This window comes from Oncorhynchus nerka, linkage group LG14, assembly GCF_034236695.1.
Source record: "Oncorhynchus nerka isolate Pitt River linkage group LG14, Oner_Uvic_2.0, whole genome shotgun sequence".
Taxonomy (NCBI): Eukaryota; Metazoa; Chordata; class Actinopteri; order Salmoniformes; family Salmonidae; genus Oncorhynchus; species Oncorhynchus nerka.
The window spans coordinates 103,338,698-103,358,646 of record NC_088409.1 but is presented as its reverse complement, the minus strand read 5'-3'; the positions used below and the strand labels follow the sequence as shown (position 1 = coordinate 103,358,646).

The 19,949-nt window shown below is 47.4% G+C and overlaps 1 protein-coding gene across 1 annotated transcript in view; it reads right to left on the bottom strand.

Annotated features, from left to right (window-relative positions):
- Positions 1 to 18,018, bottom strand: part of nectin1b (nectin cell adhesion molecule 1b) — an 87,642-nt gene extending 69,624 nt beyond the window's left edge. The window contains exons 1-3 of the mRNA XM_065000649.1: positions 17,651 to 18,018; positions 9,230 to 9,529; positions 3,613 to 3,730 (exon numbers count right to left, since the gene is read on the bottom strand). Of these exons, the coding sequence (XP_064856721.1) occupies positions 3,613 to 3,730; positions 9,230 to 9,529; positions 17,651 to 17,999 (767 nt within the window). The 5' untranslated portion in view covers positions 18,000 to 18,018. The remainder of the gene's footprint in view (positions 1 to 3,612; positions 3,731 to 9,229; positions 9,530 to 17,650) is intronic.
- Positions 18,019 to 19,949: the final 1,931 nt, after the last annotated feature.

Genomic DNA, 19,949 nt, shown 5'->3' with positions numbered 1-19,949 from the left:
AACGTTCCCAAAGTAAACCACTTATTTCTCAGGACCAGATGCTAGAAAATGCATATATAACAGAACTGATATTGCAAAAAAAAAGAAAGAAAAGCCTAAGAAAAATCCAATCAGGAAGTGACTCATGTTTTGAAACCGTTGTGTTCCTAAGCACCCCTATTGGCCATTGAAAGGGACCAGATTCCCTTTTTCTACGTCTTCCCCAAGGTGTCTACAGCATTTTGACGCAGTTTCAGGCCTTTATGTTGAAGAATGAGCGTAAACGACTACATTGTGTAAGTGGCCAGCTGAGGGCTCTCAGAGTGATTCTTGCGTAAAAGACAGAGGTAGTCATTTTTCCTCTCGGTCTGAAAAGCCAATTGTCCCAGTTGATATGATATATATATATGATATTTCGCTGTATATTATTGAATAGATATTTGAAAAACACCTTGAGGATTATAAAAAACGTTTGCCATGTTTCTGTCGATATTATGGATATAATGTGTAATTTTTTCGGCGTTGCCGTGACCGCTATTTCCGGTGGATTTCTCAACATAACGTGACAAACAAACGGAGGTATTTTGGGTATAAAAATAATCTTTATGGAACAAAAGGAACATTTGCTGTCTAACTCGTCAGTGAAAACATCCGAAGATCATCAAAGGTAAAAGGTTAATTTGATTGCTTTTCTGATTTCCGTGACCAAGCTTCCTGCTGTGTGAAAACCTTGTGAAGACTTAGAGAAAACGTTTGACCTCTGTCATTGCCAACAAAGGGTATATAACAAAGTATTGAGATGAACTTTTGTTATTGACCAAATACTTATTTTCTACCATAATTTGCAAATAAATTCATAAAACATCCTACAATGTGATTTTCTGGATTTCCTTTTTTCTTTTCTCATTTTGTCTGTCATAGTTGAAGTGTACCTATAATGAAAATTACAGGCCTCTCTCATCTTTTTAAGTGGGAGAACTTGCACAATTGGTGGCTGACTAAATACTATTTTGCCCCACTTTTTTCCCCACTGTAGATAGATTCTAAATACACATGTATTTACCCCCTTTACTATGAAGCCCTAAATAAGATCTGGTGTAACCAATTACTACCTTCAGAAGTCACATAATTAGTTAAATAAGGTCCACCTGTGTGCAATCTAAGTGTCACATGATCTCAGTATATATACACCTGTTCTGAAAGGCCCTAGAGTCTGCAACACCACTAAGCAAGTGGCACTATGAACAGCAAGGAGCTCTCCAAACAGGTCAGGTCCAAAGTTGTGGAGAAGTACAGATCAGGGTTGGGTTATAAAAAAATATCAGAAACTTTGAACATCCCATGGAGCAAATTAAATCCATTATTAAAAAATGGAAAGAATATGGCACCACAACAAACCTGCCAAGAGAGAGCCGCCCACCAAAACTCACAGACCAGGAAAGGAGGGAATTAATCAGAGAGGCAACAAAGAGACCAAAGATAACCCTGAAGGAACTGCAAAGCTCCACAGCAGAGATTGGAGTGTCTGTCCATAGGACCACTTTACACAGTACACTCCACAGAGTTGGGCTTTAGGGAAGAGTGGCCATAACTAAATAAGCAAGCATGTTTGGTGTTCTCTAAAAGGCATGTGGGAGACTCCCCAAACACATGGAAGAAGGTACTCTGGTCAGATGAGACCTAAATTGAGCTTTTTGTCTATAAAGTTAAATTCTATGTCTGGGGCAAACCCAACACCTCTTATCACCCCAAGTCACACTGTGGGGATGTTTTTCATTGGCAGGGACTGGGAAACTGGTCAGAACTGAAGGAATGATGGACGGTGCTAAATACAGGGAAATTCTTGCGGGAAACCTGTTTGTCTTCCAGAGATTTGAGACAGGGACGGAGGTTCACCTTCCAGCAGGACAATGACCCTAAGCATACTGCTAAAGCAACACTCAAGTGGTTTAAGAGGAAACCTTTAAATGTCTTGGAATGGCTTAGTCAAAGCCCAGACATCAAATCAATTGAGAATCTGTGGTATGACTTAAAGATTGCTGTACACCAGCGGGACTCATCCAACTTGAAGGAGCTGGAGCAGTTTTGCCTTGAAGAATGGGCAAAGATCCCAGTGGCTAGATGTGCCAAGCTTATAGAGACAAACCCCAAGAGACTTGCAAGCGGTAATTGCTGCAAAAGGTGCCTCTACAAAGTATTGACTTTGGGGGGTGAATAGGTATGCACGCTCAAGTGTTCTGTTTTTTTTTCTTATTTCTTGTTTGTTTCACAATAAAAAAAAATGTTGCATTTTCAAAGTGGGAGCTATGTCGTGTAAATCAAATGATACAAACCCCCCCAAAAAAATCAATTTTAATTCCAGGTTGTAGGGCAACAAAATTGGAAAAATGCCATGAAGGGTTAGGGTTCCAAGGGTTAGGGTTCCAAGGGTTAGGGTTCCAAGGGTTAGGGTTCCAAGGGTTAGGGTTCCAAGGGTTAGGGTTCGCAAGCCACTGTAGATAGTACAGATAGTGTAGATAGATACTGAAGATAGATTTTGGTTTCCATCTCACGCCTTACCATCATCAATACACTGGTGTGTAAAGCAACTGAAACACATGAATGAAAGGTTGATGAAGACAGAGAAAGAGGAAGTAGAGTTGATAGATTTCCAGCATGGCTTTATGCTTTTGAAACCCAGATTGGAAACGTGGAATAAAAAAGGTTACCAGACCATAATAACACAAGTATTTATCATAAATGCCCAACTTTGTGGCAGCTCCATTGCAGCAGTAAATTGAATTGAGTATTTAACAGGGTTCTGGGGAATGTGTGTTAGCTACACATCCACTTGATGTTATGACAGAGTAGAACAGAACGGTGTTGTAAGAAGGGCTTTATAAATACATTTGATTGATTGATTGATTGATTGAACCGAGGCACAAATAGTTAATTTAATTAACCAGGTCAGTTGACTGAGAACATATTCTCATTTACAGCAACGACCTGGGGAATAGTTACAGGGAAGAGGAGACAATTTTAAGATGGGGATGATTAGGTGGTCATGATGGTATGAATGTCATATCGGGATTTTTTTTAAAAACCAGTGTTAACACCCCAACAATAAGTGCCATGGGATCTTTACTGACCACAGAGAGTCAGGACACTCATTTAACATCCCATCTGAAAGACAGCACTTTACACAGGGCAATGTCCCCAATCACTGCCCTGGGGTATTTTCTTTAGACCACAGGAAAGAGTGCCTCCTACTGGCCCTCCAACACCACTTCCAGCAGCATCTGGTCTCCCATCCAGGGACTGACCAGGACCAACCCTGCTTAGCTTCAGAAGCAAGCCAGCAGTGGACACAGGGTGGTATGCAGGGTGGTATGCTGCTGGAAAATATTAGCTAAGAATGTGCCCCAAATAGCATCCTATTCACTGAATAGTGTTGACCAGAGCAGGGGATTGAGCACAGGGGACATTTTGGACACACCCTAAGACAATATGAATCCTCTTCTCCTTCTGTTTGAGCCTCCCTGCTGTTAATTGTGGAGAAGATACTTCTTCTTCTACCGCTTTCAAACAGACAACTTGAACATGAACATAGACAGTAAAAAGAAGCTTCATCCCTGTGTGGAGTTTTAAACTTACAGTTTCCACTGGTAGACGGTGACAGGGGGGTTAGCGTCAGTGTTGCAGGTGAGGCTGACGTCCTGACGGTTCAGGTACCAGTTACCATCAAAACCCTCGATCTTCACCTCCGGTTCATCTGTCAGGGGGAGAGAGATGGTGTCAGTACAGTCTTGTCAGATTGGCCATATAGGGTCGACCTGAATGTTACTGTGCTTTTCCTAAATGGTTCAAGCGACTATGTAACCATGCCAAAACAGTTCAGACTTCGTTAGGGTCAGCTCAGTACTGTGACAAGTCCTTATGTCTTCCATTCACGCCATGACTGTCCCACTACTCGACCCTCTAGAGATCATCACACTACACCACCCTCTAGCGGTCACCACACCACCCTCTAGAGGTCACCACACCACCCTCTAGAGATCATCACACTACACCACCCTCTAGAGATTACCACACCACCCTCTAGAGGTCACCACACCACCCTCTAGAGGTCACCACACCACCCTCTAGAGATCACCACACCACCCTCTAGAGGTCACCACACCACCCTCTAGAGATCATCACACTACACCACCCTCTAGAGATCACCACACCACCCTCTAGAGGTCACCACACCACCCTCTAGAGGTCACCACACCACCCTCTAGAGATCACCACACTACCCTCTAGAGATCATCACACTACACCACCCTCTAGCGGTCACCACACCACCCTCTAGAGATCACCACACCACCCTCTAGAGATCACCACACCACCCTCTAGAGGTCACCACACCACCCTCTAGAGATCACCACACCACCCTCTAGAGATCACCACACCACCCTCTAGAGATCACCACACTACCCTCTAGAGATCATCACACTACACCACCCTCTAGCGGTCACCACACCACCCTCTAGAGGTCACCACACCACCCTCTAGAGATCACCACACCACCCTCTAGAGATCACCACACCACCCTCTAGAGGTCACCACACCACCCTCTAGAGATCACCACACCACCCTCTAGAGATCACCACACCACCCTCTAGAGATCACCACACTACCCTCTAGAGATCACCACACCACCCTCTAGAGATCACCACACTACCCTCTAGAGATCACCACACCACCCTCTAGAGATCACCACACCACCCTCTAGAGGTCACCACACCACCCTCTAGAGATCACCACACCACCCTCTAGAGATCACCACACTACCCTCTACCCTCTAGAGATCACCACCCTCCACCACACCACCCTCTAGAGATCACCACACCACCCTCTAGAGATCACCACACCACCCTCTAGAGATCACCACACCACCCTCTAGAGATCACCACACTACCCTCTAGAGATCACCACACCACACTACCCTCTAGAGATCACCACACCACCATCTAGAGATCACCACACTACCCTCTAGAGATCACCACACTACCCTCTAGAGATCACCACACCACACTACCCTCTAGAGATCACCACACCACCATCTAGAGATCACCACACTACCCTCTAGAGATCACCACACCACCCTCTAGAGATCACCACACTACCCTCTAGAGATCACCACACCACACTACCCTCTAGAGATCACCACACCACCATCTAGAGATCACCACACTACCCTCTAGAGATTACTACACTACCCTCTAGAGATCACCACACCACCCTCTAGAGATCACCACACCACCCTCTAGAGATCACCACACCACCCTCTAGAGATCACCGCACTACCCTCTAGAGATCACCACACCACACTACCCTCTAGAGATCACCACACCACCATCTAGAGATCACCACACTACCCTCTAGAGATTACTACACTACCCTCTAGAGATCACCACACAGCCCTCTAGAGGTCACCACACCACACTACCCTCTAGAGATCACCACACCACCCTCTAGAGATCACCACACCACCCTCTAGAGATCACCACACCACCCTCTAGAGATCACCACACCACCCTCTAGAGATCACCACACCACCCTCTAGAGATCACCACACCACCCTCTAGAGGTCACCACACCACCCTCTAGAGATCACCACACCACCCTCTAGAGATCACCACCCTCTAGAGGTCACCACACCACCCTCTAGAGATCACCACACCACCCTCTAGAGATCACCACACCATCCTCTAGAGATCACCACACCACCCTCTAGAGATCACCACACTACCCTCTAGAGATCACCACACCACCCTCTAGAGATCACCACACCACCCTCTAGAGGTCACCACACCACACCACCCTCTAGAGATCACCACACTACCCTCTAGAGATCACCACACCACCCTCTAGAGATCACCACACTACCCTCTAGAGATCACCACACTACCCTCTAGAGATCACCACACCATCCTCTAGAGATCACCACACCACCCTCTAGAGATCACCACACTACCCTCTAGAGATCACCACACCACCCTCTAGAGATCACCACACCACCCTCTAGAGGTCACCACACCACACCACCCTCTAGAGATCACCACACTACCCTCTAGAGATCACCACACCACCCTCTAGAGATCACCACACTACCCTCTAGAGATCACCACACCACCCTCTAGAGATCACCACACTACCCTCTAGAGATCACCACACCATCCTCTAGAGATCACCACACCACCCTCTAGAGATCACCACACTACCCTCTAGAGATCACCACACCACCCTCTAGAGATCACCACACCACCCTCTAGAGGTCACCACACCACACCACCCTCTAGAGATCACCACACTACCCTCTAGAGATCACCACACCACCCTCTAGAGATCACCACACTACCCTCTAGAGATCACCACACCACCCTCTAGAGATCACCACACCACCCTCTAGAGGTCACCACACCACCCTCTAGAGATCACCACACCACCCTCTAGAGGTCACCACACCACCCTCTAGAGATCACCACACCACCCTCTAGAGATCACCACACCACCCTCTAGAGATCACCACACCACCCTCTAGAGATCACCACACCACACCACCCTCTAGAGATCACCACACCACCCTCTAGAGATCACCACACTACCCTCTAGAGATCACCACACCACCCTCTAGAGGTCACCACACCACCCTCTAGAGATCACCACACCACCCTCTAGAGATCACCACACTACCCTCTAGAGGTCACCACACCACCATCTAGAGATCACCACACCACCCTCTAGAGGTCACCACACCACACCACCCTCTAGAGATCACCACACCACCCTCTAGAGATCACCACACTACCCTCTAGAGATCACCACACCACCCTCTAGAGATCACCACACCACCCTCTAGAGATCACCACACTACCCTCTAGAGATCACCACACCACCCTCTAGAGATCACCACCCTCTATATGAATTCAACAACATTGTTCGGTAGGCCCTATAAAATCAGTTTTATTTTTTGCCTGATTCCATTGTGTTATTTCCCACATTCCGTTTTCTCCTGGTTGTTTTTCTAGGTTTCCGTTTTTCCAATTTTATTTAGGTGTCACTCTCAAAATCACACTTTTTAATAGAAAAACAACAACATTGTAAGTTCTAAGTCCACAAAAATGCTTAAACCACATCCTGAGACCACTAACAAGAGGCTGGTGTTTAGCAGTGTTTAAGTAATAGTAGAGTTTGCAAAACAAATACCCCCTGGATTTATGAAAATAATCATTATATCAGCTACTTTGTAGCTAACATTTAACAGAGAAGGTTTTTGGGAAAGTCTTTCCATCTGTCAGAAGATGGTTTTTATTAGCATCATCGCTAACGGCTCCACAAAATAAAGGAAAATCATCGCTAACGGCTACACAAAATAAAGGAAAATCATCGCTAACGGCTACACAAAATAAAGGAAAATCATCGCTAACGGCTACACAAAATAAAGGAAAATGCCAGAAAATAATAATTTGGCTAAGTCGTGGATTGACTCATCGTTACCACCTATATTATAGGACAGAGCAGGACAGAAGAAAACAGAACAGAGCAGAACAGAGTAGAGTAGAACAGATTAGAGGAGAACACAGCAGAGCAGAACAGAGTAGAACAGAAGAAAACAGAACAGAGTAGAGTAGAACAGAGAAGAACAGAGCAGAACAGAGTAGAGTAGAGCAGATTAGAGGAGAACACAGCAGAGCAGAACAGAGTAGAACAAAACAGGGCAGAACAGAGCAGAACAGAATAGAACAGACAGAACAGAGTAGAACAGAGCAGAACAGAACAGAGTAGAACAGAGCAGAACAGAACAGAGTAGAACAGAGCAGAACAGAACAGAGCAGAACAGAACAGAGCAGAACAGAACAGAGTAGATCAGAACAGAGCAGAACAGAATAGAACAGAGTAGAACAGAGCAGAGCAGAACAGAGCAGAGCAGACAGAACAGAACAGAACAGAGTAGAACAGAACAGAGCAGAACAGAGCTGAACAGAGTAGAACAGAGCAGAACAGAGTAGAACAGAGCAGAACAGAACAGAGTAGAACAGAACAGAACAGAGTAGAACAGCATAGAACAGACATAACAGACAGAACAGAGCAGAACAGAGCAGAACAGACAGAACAGAGCAGAACAGACAGAACAGAACAGGACAGAGTAGAACAGAGCAGAACAGACAGAACAGAACAGAGTAGAACAGAATAGAACAGACAGAACAGAACAGAGCAGAACAGACAGAACAGAACAGAGTAGAACAGAGCAGAACAGAACAGAACAGAGTAGAACAGAATAGAACAGACAGAACAGAGCAGAACAGAGCAGAACAGAGCAGAACAGAGTAGAACAGAACAGAACAGACAGAACAGAGCAGAACAGACAGAACAGAGTAGAACAGAGCAGAATAGACAGAACAGAGCAGAATAGACAGAACAGAGTAGAATAGACAGAACAGAGCAGAATAGACAGAACAGAGTAGAATAGACAGAACAGAGTAGAATAGACAGAACAGAGCAGAATAGAGTAGAATAGACAGAACAGAGTAGAATAGACAGAACAGAGTAGAATAGACAGAACAGAGCAGAATAGAGTAGAATAGACAGAACAGAGTAGAATAGACAGAACAGAGCAGAACAGAATAGACAGAACAGAGCAGAATAGACAGAACAGAGCAGAATAGAGCAGAATAGACAGAACAGAGCAGTGAATGGTACTAATATTAACTAATGCTATGCTTCCTAAATGACATGCTTCCTATTCCCTATTTAGTCCACTACTTTTGACCAGACCAGTTGTGCACTACATAGGGAATAGGGTGCCGTTTCAGATGCCCGAGTAATTCAAGTGTGATCGGGGATTTCTACTGGAGAAGTAGTTTTATCTTCAAACTGAACTGTCTTTGACACATTTTGGACTCTGATAAGCTTCTATTTACACTGTGTTTCTCTTAGTAAAGTGTGTTGATTTGTTGATGTGCTGTGAGTGCATTTAAAATCAACTCTCCCTTGGGAAACAGGTATTCTAACCTCATTGGGACTACATGGTTAAATATAGAGGTATTCTAACCTCATTGGGACTACATGGTTAAATATAGAGGTATTCTAACCTCATTGGGACTACATGGTTAAATAAACAGGTATTCCAACCTCAATGGAACGACATGTCCCAAAATATCCCTCTGGGACAAAACCTTTTTAATGAATAGAAAATGAAATGAAAATAACTGCCGTAACTCACACTGCACGTTGAGCACGACACTGTCGGTAATCCTCTCGTTACGGTAGGTTACGATGCAGGTGAGTTTCTGTTTGTGTGTCTCTCTGCTCGGCACGACCACATAGTTACTGCGGACGGTCACCGTGCCGTTGCTGTTCTGCGTCTCCTGGAACGTGGCCTCACCCTTCAGCCTCGTTTCCCACTTGATCACGCTCTGAGGCTTCCCATTGGCCGAGAGGCATGTCGCCACAGTCATCTTACGCTTCTGGGGGCGGGCCACGATGGTAGGCGTGGTCAAGGTCATTCGGGTCAGAGGTCGCGCTGGAAGAAAGAGAGAGAATAAATGGATTATCATCTCAATGCCAATGCCTTTCATTAAAACATTATACATTTACCTGTGAAGTAAATGGTTTGTGTGTATTTTTCTTTCAAGATAATTCCCTTTTAGGTGTTTAAGGATTTATATTTCAATTCAACGTTAATCTTCAGATTGACTGATATCTCTCTATTTAATTATTTCTACTTCACTTCAACATTCATCTTCAGATTGACTGATACATTTATATTTTAAGTTAATGAATCTGAGGTGGAGGGAGAAAAGGTCTTGTGGTGATTTGAATCAAGAAATTAACCGGTTTTCCCCTGTCCCTGATGTGCTGAAAGGAACCGGTTTTCCCCTGTCCCTGATGTGCTGAAAGGAACCGGTTTTCCCCTGTCCCTGATGTGCTGAAAGGAACCGGTTTCCCTCTGTCCCTGATGTGCTGAAAGGAACCGGTTTTCCCCTGTCCCTGACGTGCTGAAAGGAACCGGTTTTCCTCTGTCCCTGATGAGTTGAAAGGAACCGGTTTTCCTCTGTCCCTGATGAGCTGAAAGGAACCGGTTTTCCTCTGTCCCTGACGAGGTGAAAGGAACCGGTTTACCACTGTCCCTGATGTGCTGAAAGGAACCGGTTTTCCTCTGTCCCTGATGTGCTGAAAGGAACCGGTTTTCCTCTGTCCCTGATGTGCTGAAAGGAACCGGTTTTCCCCTGTCCCTGATGAGCTGAAATGAACCGGTTTTCCTCTGTCCCTGACGTGCTGAAATGAACCGGTTTTCCTCTGTCCCTGATGAGCTGAAAGGAACCGGTTTTCCTCTGTCCCTGACGTGCTTAAAGGAACCGGTTTCCCCCTGTCCCTGATGAGCTGAAAGGAACCGGTTTCCCCCTGTCCCTGATGAGCTGAAAGGAACCGGTTTCCCTCTGTCCCTGACGAGCTGAAAGGAACCGGTTTCCCTCTGTCCCTGATGTGCTGAAAGGAACCGGTTTTCCTCTGTCCCTGACGTGCTGAAAGGAACCGGTTTCCCCCTGTCCCTGATGAGCTGAAAGGAACCGGTTTTCCTCTGTCCCTGATGTGCTGAAAGGAACCGGTTTTCCCCTGTCCCTGATGAGCTGAAATGAACCGGTTTTCCTCTGTCCCTGACGTGCTGAAATGAACCGGTTTTCCTCTGTCCCTGATGAGCTGAAAGGAACCGGTTTTCCTCTGTCCCTGACGTGCTGAAAGGAACCGGTTTTCCCCTGTCCCTGATGTGCTGAAATGAACCGGTTTTCCCCTGTCCCTGATGAGCTGAAAGGAACCGGTTTCCCTCTGTCCCTGACGTGCTGAAAGGAACCGGTTTTCCTCTGTCCCTGATGTGCTGAAAGGAACCGGTTTTCCTCTGTCCCTGATGAGCTGAAAGGAACCGGTTTTCCTCTGTCCCTGACGTGCTTAAAGGAACCGGTTTCCCCCTGTCCCTGATGAGCTGAAAGGAACCGGTTTCCCCCTGTCCCTGATGAGCTGAAAGGAACCGGTTTCCCTCTGTCCCTGACGAGCTGAAAGGAACCGGTTTCCCTCTGTCCCTGATGTGCTGAAAGGAACCGGTTTTCCTCTGTCCCTGACGTGCTGAAAGGAACCGGTTTCCCTCTGTCCCTGATGTGCTGAAAGGAACCGGTTTTCCTCTGTCCCTGATGTGCTGAAAGGAACCGGTTTTCCCCTGTCCCTGATGAGCTGAAATGAACCGGTTTTCCTCTGTCCCTGACGTGCTGAAATGAACCGGTTTTCCTCTGTCCCTGATGAGCTGAAAGGAACCGGTTTTCCTCTGTCCCTGACGTGCTGAAAGGAACCGGTTTTCCCCTGTCCCTGATGTGCTGAAATGAACCGGTTTTCCCCTGTCCCTGATGAGCTGAAAGGAACCGGTTTCCCTCTGTCCCTGACGTGCTGAAAGGAACCGGTTTTCCTCTGTCCCTGATGTGCTGAAAGGAACCGGTTTTCCTCTGTCTCTGACGTGCTGAAAGGAACCGGTTTTCCCCTGTCCCTGATGTGCTGAAAGGAACCGGTTTTCCTCTGTCCCTGACGTGCTTAAAGGAACCGGTTTTCCCCTGTCCCTGACGAGCTGAAAGGAACCGGTTTTCCTCTGTCCCTGATGAGCTGAAATGAACCGGTTTTCCTCTGTCCCTGACGTGCTGAAAGGAACCGGTTTTCCCCTGTCCCTGACGTGCTGAAAGGAACCGGTTTACCTCTGTCCCTGACGAGCTGAAAGGAACCGGTTTCCCCCTGTCCCTGATGAGCTGAAATTAACCGGTTTTCCCCTGTCCCTGACGAGCTGAAAGGAACCGGTTTTCCTCTGTCCCTGATGTGCTGAAATGAACCGGTTTTCCTCTGTCCCTGATGTGCTGAAAGGAACCGGTTTTCCTCTGTCCCTGATGTGCTGTAATTAACCGGTTTTCCTCTGTCCCTGATGTGCTGAAAGGAACCGGTTTTCCTCTGTCCCTGATGTGCTGTAATTAACCGGTTTTCCTCTGTCCCTGATGTGCTGAAATGAACCGGTTTTCCTCTGTCCCTGATGTGCTGAAAGGAACCGGTTTTCCTCTGTCCCTGACGAGCTGAAAGGAACCGGTTTTCCCCTGTCCCTGATGAGCTGAAATGAACCGGTTTTCCTCTGTCCCTGATGTGCTGAAAGGAACCGGTTTTCCTCTGTCCCTGACGTGCTGAAAGGAACGGGTTTTCCCCTGTCCCTGATGAGCTGAAATGAACCGGTTTTCCTCTGTCCCTGACGTGCTGAAAGGAACCGGTTTTCCTCTGTCCCTGATGTGCTGAAAGGAACCGGTTTCCCTCTGTCCCTGACGTGCTGAAAGGAACCGGTTTTCCTCTGTCCCTGATGTGCTGAAAGGAACCGGTTTTCCTCTGTCCCTGATGTGCTGAAAGGAACCGGTTTTCCCCTGTCCCTGATGTGCTGAAAGGAACCGGTTTTCCTCTGTCCCTGACGTGCTTAAAGGAACCGGTTTTCCCCTGTCCCTGATGAGCTGAAAGGAACCGGTTTTCCTCTGTCCCTGATGAGCTGAAATGAACCGGTTTTCCTCTGTCCCTGACGTGCTGAAAGGAACCGGTTTTCCCCTGTCCCTGACGTGCTGAAAGGAACCGGTTTCCCCCTGTCCCTGATGAGCTGAAATTAACCGGTTTTCCCCTGTCCCTGACGAGCTTAAAGGAACCGGTTTTCCTCTGTCCCTGATGTGCTGAAAGGAACCGGTTTTCCTCTGTCCCTGATGTGCTGAAATGAACCGGTTTTCCTCTGTCCCTGATGTGCTGAAAGGAACCGGTTTTCCTCTGTCCCTGATGTGCTGTAATTAACCGGTTTTCCTCTGTCCCTGATGTGCTGAAATGAACCGGTTTTCCTCTGTCCCTGATGTGCTGAAAGGAACCGGTTTTCCTCTGTCCCTGACGTGCTGAAAGGAACGGGTCTTCCCCTGTCCCTGATGAGCTGAAATGAACCGGTTTTCCCCTGTCCCTGACGAGCTTAAAGGAACCGGTTTTCCTCTGTCCCTGATGTGCTGAAAGGAACCGGTTTTCCTCTGTCCCTGATGTGCTGAAAGGAACCGGTTTCCCTCTGTCCCTGACGTGCTGAAAGGAACCGGTTTTCCTCTGTCCCTGATGTGCTGAAAGGAACCGGTTTTCCTCTGTCCCTGACGTGCTGAAAGGAACCGGTTTTCCCCTGTCCCTGATGTGCTGAAAGGAACCGGTTTTCCTCTGTCCCTGACGTGCTTAAAGGAACCGGTTTTCCCCTGTCCCTGACGAGCTGAAATGAACCGGTTTTCCCTGTCCCTGACGTGCTGAAAGGAACCGGTTTACCTCTGTCCCTGACGAGCTGAAAGGAACCGGTTTCCCCCTGTCCCTGATGAGCTGAAATTAACCGGTTTTCCCCTGTCCCTGACGAGCTGAAAGGAACCAGTTTTCCTCTGTCCCTGATGTGCTGAAAGGAACCGGTTTCCCTCTGTCCCTGATGTGCTGAAATGAACCGGTTTTCCTCTGTCCCTGACATGCTTAAAGGAACCGGTTTTCCTCTGTCCCTGATGTGCTGAAAGGAACCGGTTTTCCTCTGTCCCTGATGTGCTGAAATGAACCGGTTTTCCTCTGTCCCTGACATGCTTAAAGGAACCGGTTTTCCTCTGTCCCTGATGTGCTGAAAGGAACCGGTTTTCCTCTGTCCCTGATGTGCTGAAAGGAACCGGTTTTCCTCTGTCCCTGATGTGCTGAAATGAACCGGTTTTCCTCTGTCCCTGATGTGCTGAAAGGAACCGGTTTTCCTCTGTCCCTGATGTGCTGAAATGAACCGGTTTTCCTCTGTCCCTGATGTGCTGAAAGGAACCGGTTTTCCTCTGTCCCTGATGTGCTGTAATTAACCGGTTTTCCTCTGTCCCTGATGTGCTGAAAGGAACCGGTTTTCCTCTGTCCCTGATGTGCTGTAATTAACCGGTTTTCCTCTGTCCCTGATGTGCTGAAATGAACCGGTTTTCCTCTGTCCCTGATGTGCTGAAAGGAACCGGTTTTCCTCTGTCCCTGACGAGCTGAAAGGAACCGGTTTTCCCCTGTCCCTGATGAGCTGAAATGAACCGGTTTTCCTCTGTCCCTGATGTGCTGAAAGGAACCGGTTTTCCCCTGTCCCTGATGTGCTGAAAGGAACCGGTTTTCCTCTGTCCCTGATGTGCTGAAAGGAACCGGTTTTCCTCTGTCCCTGATGTGCTGTAATTAACCGGTTTTCCTCTGTACCTGATGTGCTGAAAGGAACCGGTTTTCCTCTGTCCCTGATGTGCTGTAATTAACCGGTTTTCCTCTGTCCCTGATGTGCTGAAAGGAACCGGTTTTCCTCTGTCCCTGATGTGCTGAAAGGAACCGGTTTTCCCCTGTCCCTGATGTGCTGAAATGAACCGGTTTTCCTCTGTCCCTGATGTGCTGAAAGGAACCGGTTTTCCTCTGTCCCTGACGAGCTGAAAGGAACCGGTTTTCCCCTGTCCCTGATGAGCTGAAATGAACCGGTTTTCCTCTGTCCCTGATGTGCTGAAAGGAACCGGTTTTCCTCTGTCCCTGACGTGCTGAAAGGAACGGGTTTTCCCCTGTCCCTGATGAGCTGAAATGAACCGGTTTTCCTCTGTCCCTGACGTGCTGAAAGGAACCGGTTTTCCTCTGTCCCTGATGTGCTGAAAGGAACCGGTTTCCCTCTGTCCCTGACGTGCTGAAAGGAACCGGTTTTCCTCTGTCCCTGATGTGCTGAAAGGAACCGGTTTTCCTCTGTCCCTGACGTGCTGAAAGGAACCGGTTTTCCCCTGTCCCTGATGTGCTGAAAGGAACCGGTTTTCCTCTGTCCCTGACGTGCTTAAAGGAACCGGTTTTCCCCTGTCCCTGATGAGCTGAAAGGAACCGGTTTTCCTCTGTCCCTGATGAGCTGAAATGAACCGGTTTTCCTCTGTCCCTGACGTGCTGAAAGGAACCGGTTTTCCCCTGTCCCTGACGTGCTGAAAGGAACCGGTTTCCCCCTGTCCCTGATGAGCTGAAATTAACCGGTTTTCCCCTGTCCCTGACGAGCTTAAAGGAACCGGTTTTCCTCTGTCCCTGATGTGCTGAAAGGAACCGGTTTTCCTCTGTCCCTGATGTGCTGAAATGAACCGGTTTTCCTCTGTCCCTGATGTGCTGAAAGGAACCGGTTTTCCTCTGTCCCTGATGTGCTGTAATTAACCGGTTTTCCTCTGTCCCTGATGTGCTGAAAGGAACCGGTTTTCCTCTGTCCCTGATGTGCTGTAATTAACCGGTTTTCCTCTGTCCCTGACGAGCTGAAAGGAACCGGTTTTCCCCTGTCCCTGATGAGCTGAAATGAACCGGTTTTCCTCTGTCCCTGATGTGCTGAAAGGAACCGGTTTTCCCCTGTCCCTGATGTGCTGAAAGGAACCGGTTTTCCTCTGTCCCTGATGTGCTGAAAGGAACCGGTTTTCCCCTGTCCCTGATGTGCTGAAAGGAACCGGTTTTCCTCTGTCCCTGATGTGCTGAAAGGAACCGGTTTTCCTCTGTCCCTGACGAGCTGAAAGGAACCGGTTTCCCTCTGTCCCTGATGTGCTGAAATGAACCGGTTTCCCTCTGTCCCTGATGTGCTGAAATGAACCAGTTTCCCTCTGTCCCTGACGTGCTGAAAGTCAAACCCAGTTATCAGGAATCTTCAACAGATGCAGAAGTCTCTTGCATTTCCAAAGGCACAAAGCGTTCCAATTGAAATCTTTTGAGGGCTGCCAATTAGTCATTTACTGTTGTTACATCAAAAAGGAGTTTCAGGTAAACAAGAGAGAATGCTCAATCAAACTGCAGGTCTAGATCAGATATGAATAGATAGTTATAATATGAATAGCAGCGTTGTGCAGAGCTGCAGATAGCTATGATATGAAGGGGCCTCTTTGAACACTGTCAGACGGTTATTGTCACGTAGCATTCACTGACTGTCAGCTGACAAAACACACAGCACACACACTCTCCTCAGGCACCCAACACAACCCAAGAGGGCCCTGTGGTCCCTTGTCAAAAGTAGTGCACTATATTATACTATATATAGGGAATATGTTTCCATTTTGTAAACAGACAAGATGGGGGCTTGGAGATGACAAGGCTGATGGAGCTACATAGACTGGTCACTACTTAAGACAAGGCGGATGGAGCTACAGGGACTGTAGAGTCTCTGTCTCTCTCTCTCTGTAGAGTCTCTCTCGCTCTCTGTAGTCTCTCTCTCTGTAGACTCTCTCCCTCTCTCTCTCTGTAGTCTCTCTCTCTCTGTCTGTAGTCTCTCTCTGTAGAGTCTCTCTCTCTGTAGAGTCTCTCTCTCTCTCTCTGTAGTCGCTCTCTCTGTAGTCTCTCCCTCTGTAGTCTCTCTCTCTGTAGTCTCTCTCTCTCTCTGTAGTCTCTCTCTCTCTCTCTGTAGTCTCTATCCCTCTGTAGTCTCTCTCCCTGTAGTCTCTCTCTCTCTCTGTAGTCTCTCTCTCTCTCTCTGTAGTCGCTCTCTCTGTAGTCTCTCCCTCTGTAGTCTCTCTCTGTAGAGTCTCTCTCTCTGTAGAGTCTCTCTCTCTCTCTCTCTGTAGTCTCTCCCTCTGTAGTCTCTCTCTCTGTAGTCTCTCTCTCTCTCTGTAGTCTCTCTCTCTCTCTGTAGTCTCTATCCCTCTGTAGTCTCTCTCTCTGTAGTCTCTCTCTCTGTCTGTAGTCTCTCTCTCTCTCTCTGTAGAGTCTCTCTCTCTGTAGAGTATGTCACTCTCTCTCTCTCACTGCTTCTCACTCTGTCCCAAACAATGGGATAACTCCATAGTCAGAAAATCCTCAGGGGCAGAAACATGCATACTAAATGTGTTTATTGATTTCTCTTTCAGCTGCTTGTATATTTATTTATTTCTACATTCTCCGGTTGCATGAAAGCAATATGTCTGTGTGCTTTTTGACTGAGTGTTCCTTCTGGGGTAATCTATATGAATAGAATATATCACATCTCCAACACCTTCCCAGAAACACAGGCTGGCTGAGTGGCCTGACATGTTTCCCAAGGTTAGAGCCCTGAGTGACCTTATGAATGCACACAACACCATCCACAGTTGAAGGGTCTTTCTTTTTTCAGTAATGTGCTTCCTTACCATCTCTCTTTTCAAATTACAGCCATTATCGCATATTACTGTAACATTTACTTATGACTAGAATGTCCAGTCATACTGTGTTGTGACTAGCAAGTCCTTAACAAACACGTGAGGTTTATATCATTTTAACTAGTCCTTACCAAATGCAATGAGGTTTATGTTGTGTTAACTAGTTCTTACCAAACACAATGAGGTTTATATTGTGTTAACTAGTCCTTACCAAACACAATGAGGTTTATGTTGTGTTAACTAGTCCTTACCAAACACAATGAGGTTTATGTTGTGTTAACTAGTTCTTACCAAACACAATGAGGTTTATGTTGTGTTAACTAGTCCTTACCAAACACAATGAGGTTTATGTTGTGTTAACTAGTCCTTACCAAAGACAATGAGGTTTATATTGTGTTAACTAGTCCTTACCAAAGACAATGAGGTTTATATTGTGTTAACTAGTCCTTACCAAACACAATGAGGTTTATATTGTTTTAACTAGTCCTTACCAAACACGGTGAGGTTGACCATGTTCTCTCGGTTCCCAGCAGGGAAGGTGGTGTACTCGCAGATGTATGCGGCCTCATCAGACAGCCTCAGGTTGGAGAACATGATGGTGGTGTCCTCCAGAGACGGGGTGCGGTGGCGGACCGCTGCCTGCTTGAAGGTCACCCTCTCCTTGAAGGGCGGGAGCACGGACACCCCCAGCGACGGGTTGGCGATGGCCACGTTCTGTTTGGTGCCGTTCAGGAACTTCTGCCACGTCACCTGAGAGATCTTGACTGGAGGGTTGGAATTAACGAAGATACAACGCAGCTCCACCTGGGAGCCCACGAATCCTGACTTAATGGAGTCCATCTGGACACTCTGTCCATCTCCAGCTGAGAGGGGGAGGGGAGGGGGAGGATAGGGGGAGGAGAGGAGAGAGGGAGAGGAGAGAGGGTGAGAAACAAAAATATAGATATAATTACAATCTACAGGGAAGACCAAGCAAAGCATTGCAAGTCAATACGAGGTACATGCACAACAAGTCAACAAGTCAATTACAGCCTACTAGGCAATGAATACAGGCACCATCCATCCATCCATCCATCCAACACACACACAAAACACACACACACACACACAATTACACTGAAGTCAGTAGAATACCAGGCAGGTAGCAAACATTTAGAGAACCTGGGACACTGAAGTCAGTAGAATGTAGAGAACCTGGGACACTGAAGTCAGTAGAATGTAGAGAACCTGGGACACTGAAGTCAGTAGAATGTAGAGAACCTGGGACACTGAAGTCAGTAGAATGTAGAGAACCTGGGACACTGAAGTCAGTAGAATGTAGAGAACCTGGGACACTGAAGTCAGTAGAATGTAGAGAACCTGGGACACTGAAGTCAGTAGAATGTAGAGAACCTGGGACACTGAAGTCAGTAGAATGTAGAGAACCTGGGACACTGAAGTCAGTAGAATGTAGAGAACCTGGGACACTGAATCAGTAGAATGTAGAGAACCTGGGACACTGAAGTCAGTAGAATGTAGAGAACCTGGGACACTGAAGTCAGTAGAATGTAGAGAACCTGGGACACTGAAGTCAGTAGAATGTAGAGAACCTGGGACACTGAAGTCAGTAGAATGTAGAGAACCTGGGACACTGAAGTGAGTAGAATGTAGAGAACCTGTGAGTAGAATGTAGAGAACCTGGGACACTGAAGTGAGTAGAATGTAGAGAACCTGGGACACTGAAGTGAGTAGAATGTAGAGAACCTGGGACACTGAAGTCAGTAGAATACCAGGCAGGTAGCAGGCATTGGGTATTTATTTTTCTGACACAGATAATAAGCCCCGTTCTTCCTTCCACCTACACGAAACAGCCGGCTACATAGAAGCACATCATACAAAACCCTTCCCTCCCTAACACATGAACACCCCATCATACAAAACCCTTCCCTCCCTAACACATGAACACCCCCTCTCTCCCCTCTACCGGTATTAGCATCAAAGATTAACAACAACAAAAACGAAACTGAATGACCTTCACATCCAAAACAACTGGAAGTCAGGTAGAGTAAGTCCTCTTTATGGAGAAGTGTTTTTGATGAGAAGGGAGTAGTGAGAAGGGAGTAGGGAGAGGGAGAAGGGAGTAGGGAGAAGGGAGTAGGGAGAAGGAAGTAGGGAGAAGGGAGTAGGGAGAAGGGAGTAGGGAGTAGGGAGTAGGGAGTAGGGAGAAGGGAGTAGGGAGTAGGGAGAAGGGAGTAGGGAGTAGGGAGAAGCGAGTAGGGAGAAGGGAGTAGGGAGAAGGGAGTAGGGAGAGGGGAGTAGGGAGAAGGGAGTAGAGAGTGGGGAGTAGGGAGAAGGGAGTAGGGAGTAGGGAGTAGTGAGAAGGGAGTAGAGAGTGGGGAGTAGTGAGAAGGGAGTAGGGACTAGGGAGAAGGGAGAGGGGAGAAGGGAGTAGGGACCAGGGCGAAGGGAGTAGTGAGAAGGGAGTAGAGAGTGGGGAGAAGGGAGTAGGGACTAGGGAGAAGGGAGTAGGGACTAGGGAGAAGGGAGTAGGGAGAAGGGAGTAGAGAGTGGGGAGAAGGGAGTAGGGAGTAGGAAGAAGCGAGTAGGGAGTAGGAAGAAGCGAGTAGGGAGTAGGGAGAAGGGAGTAGGGAGTAGGGAGAAGGGAGTAGGGAGAAGGGAGTAGGGACTAGGGAGAAGCGAGTAGGGAGTAGGGAGTAGGAAGAAGCGAGTAGGGAGTAGGGAGAAGGGAGTAGGGAGTAGGGAGTAGGAGCCAAATCCTAGACTTTGTTACCCCCCTCTCCTCTCTTCACC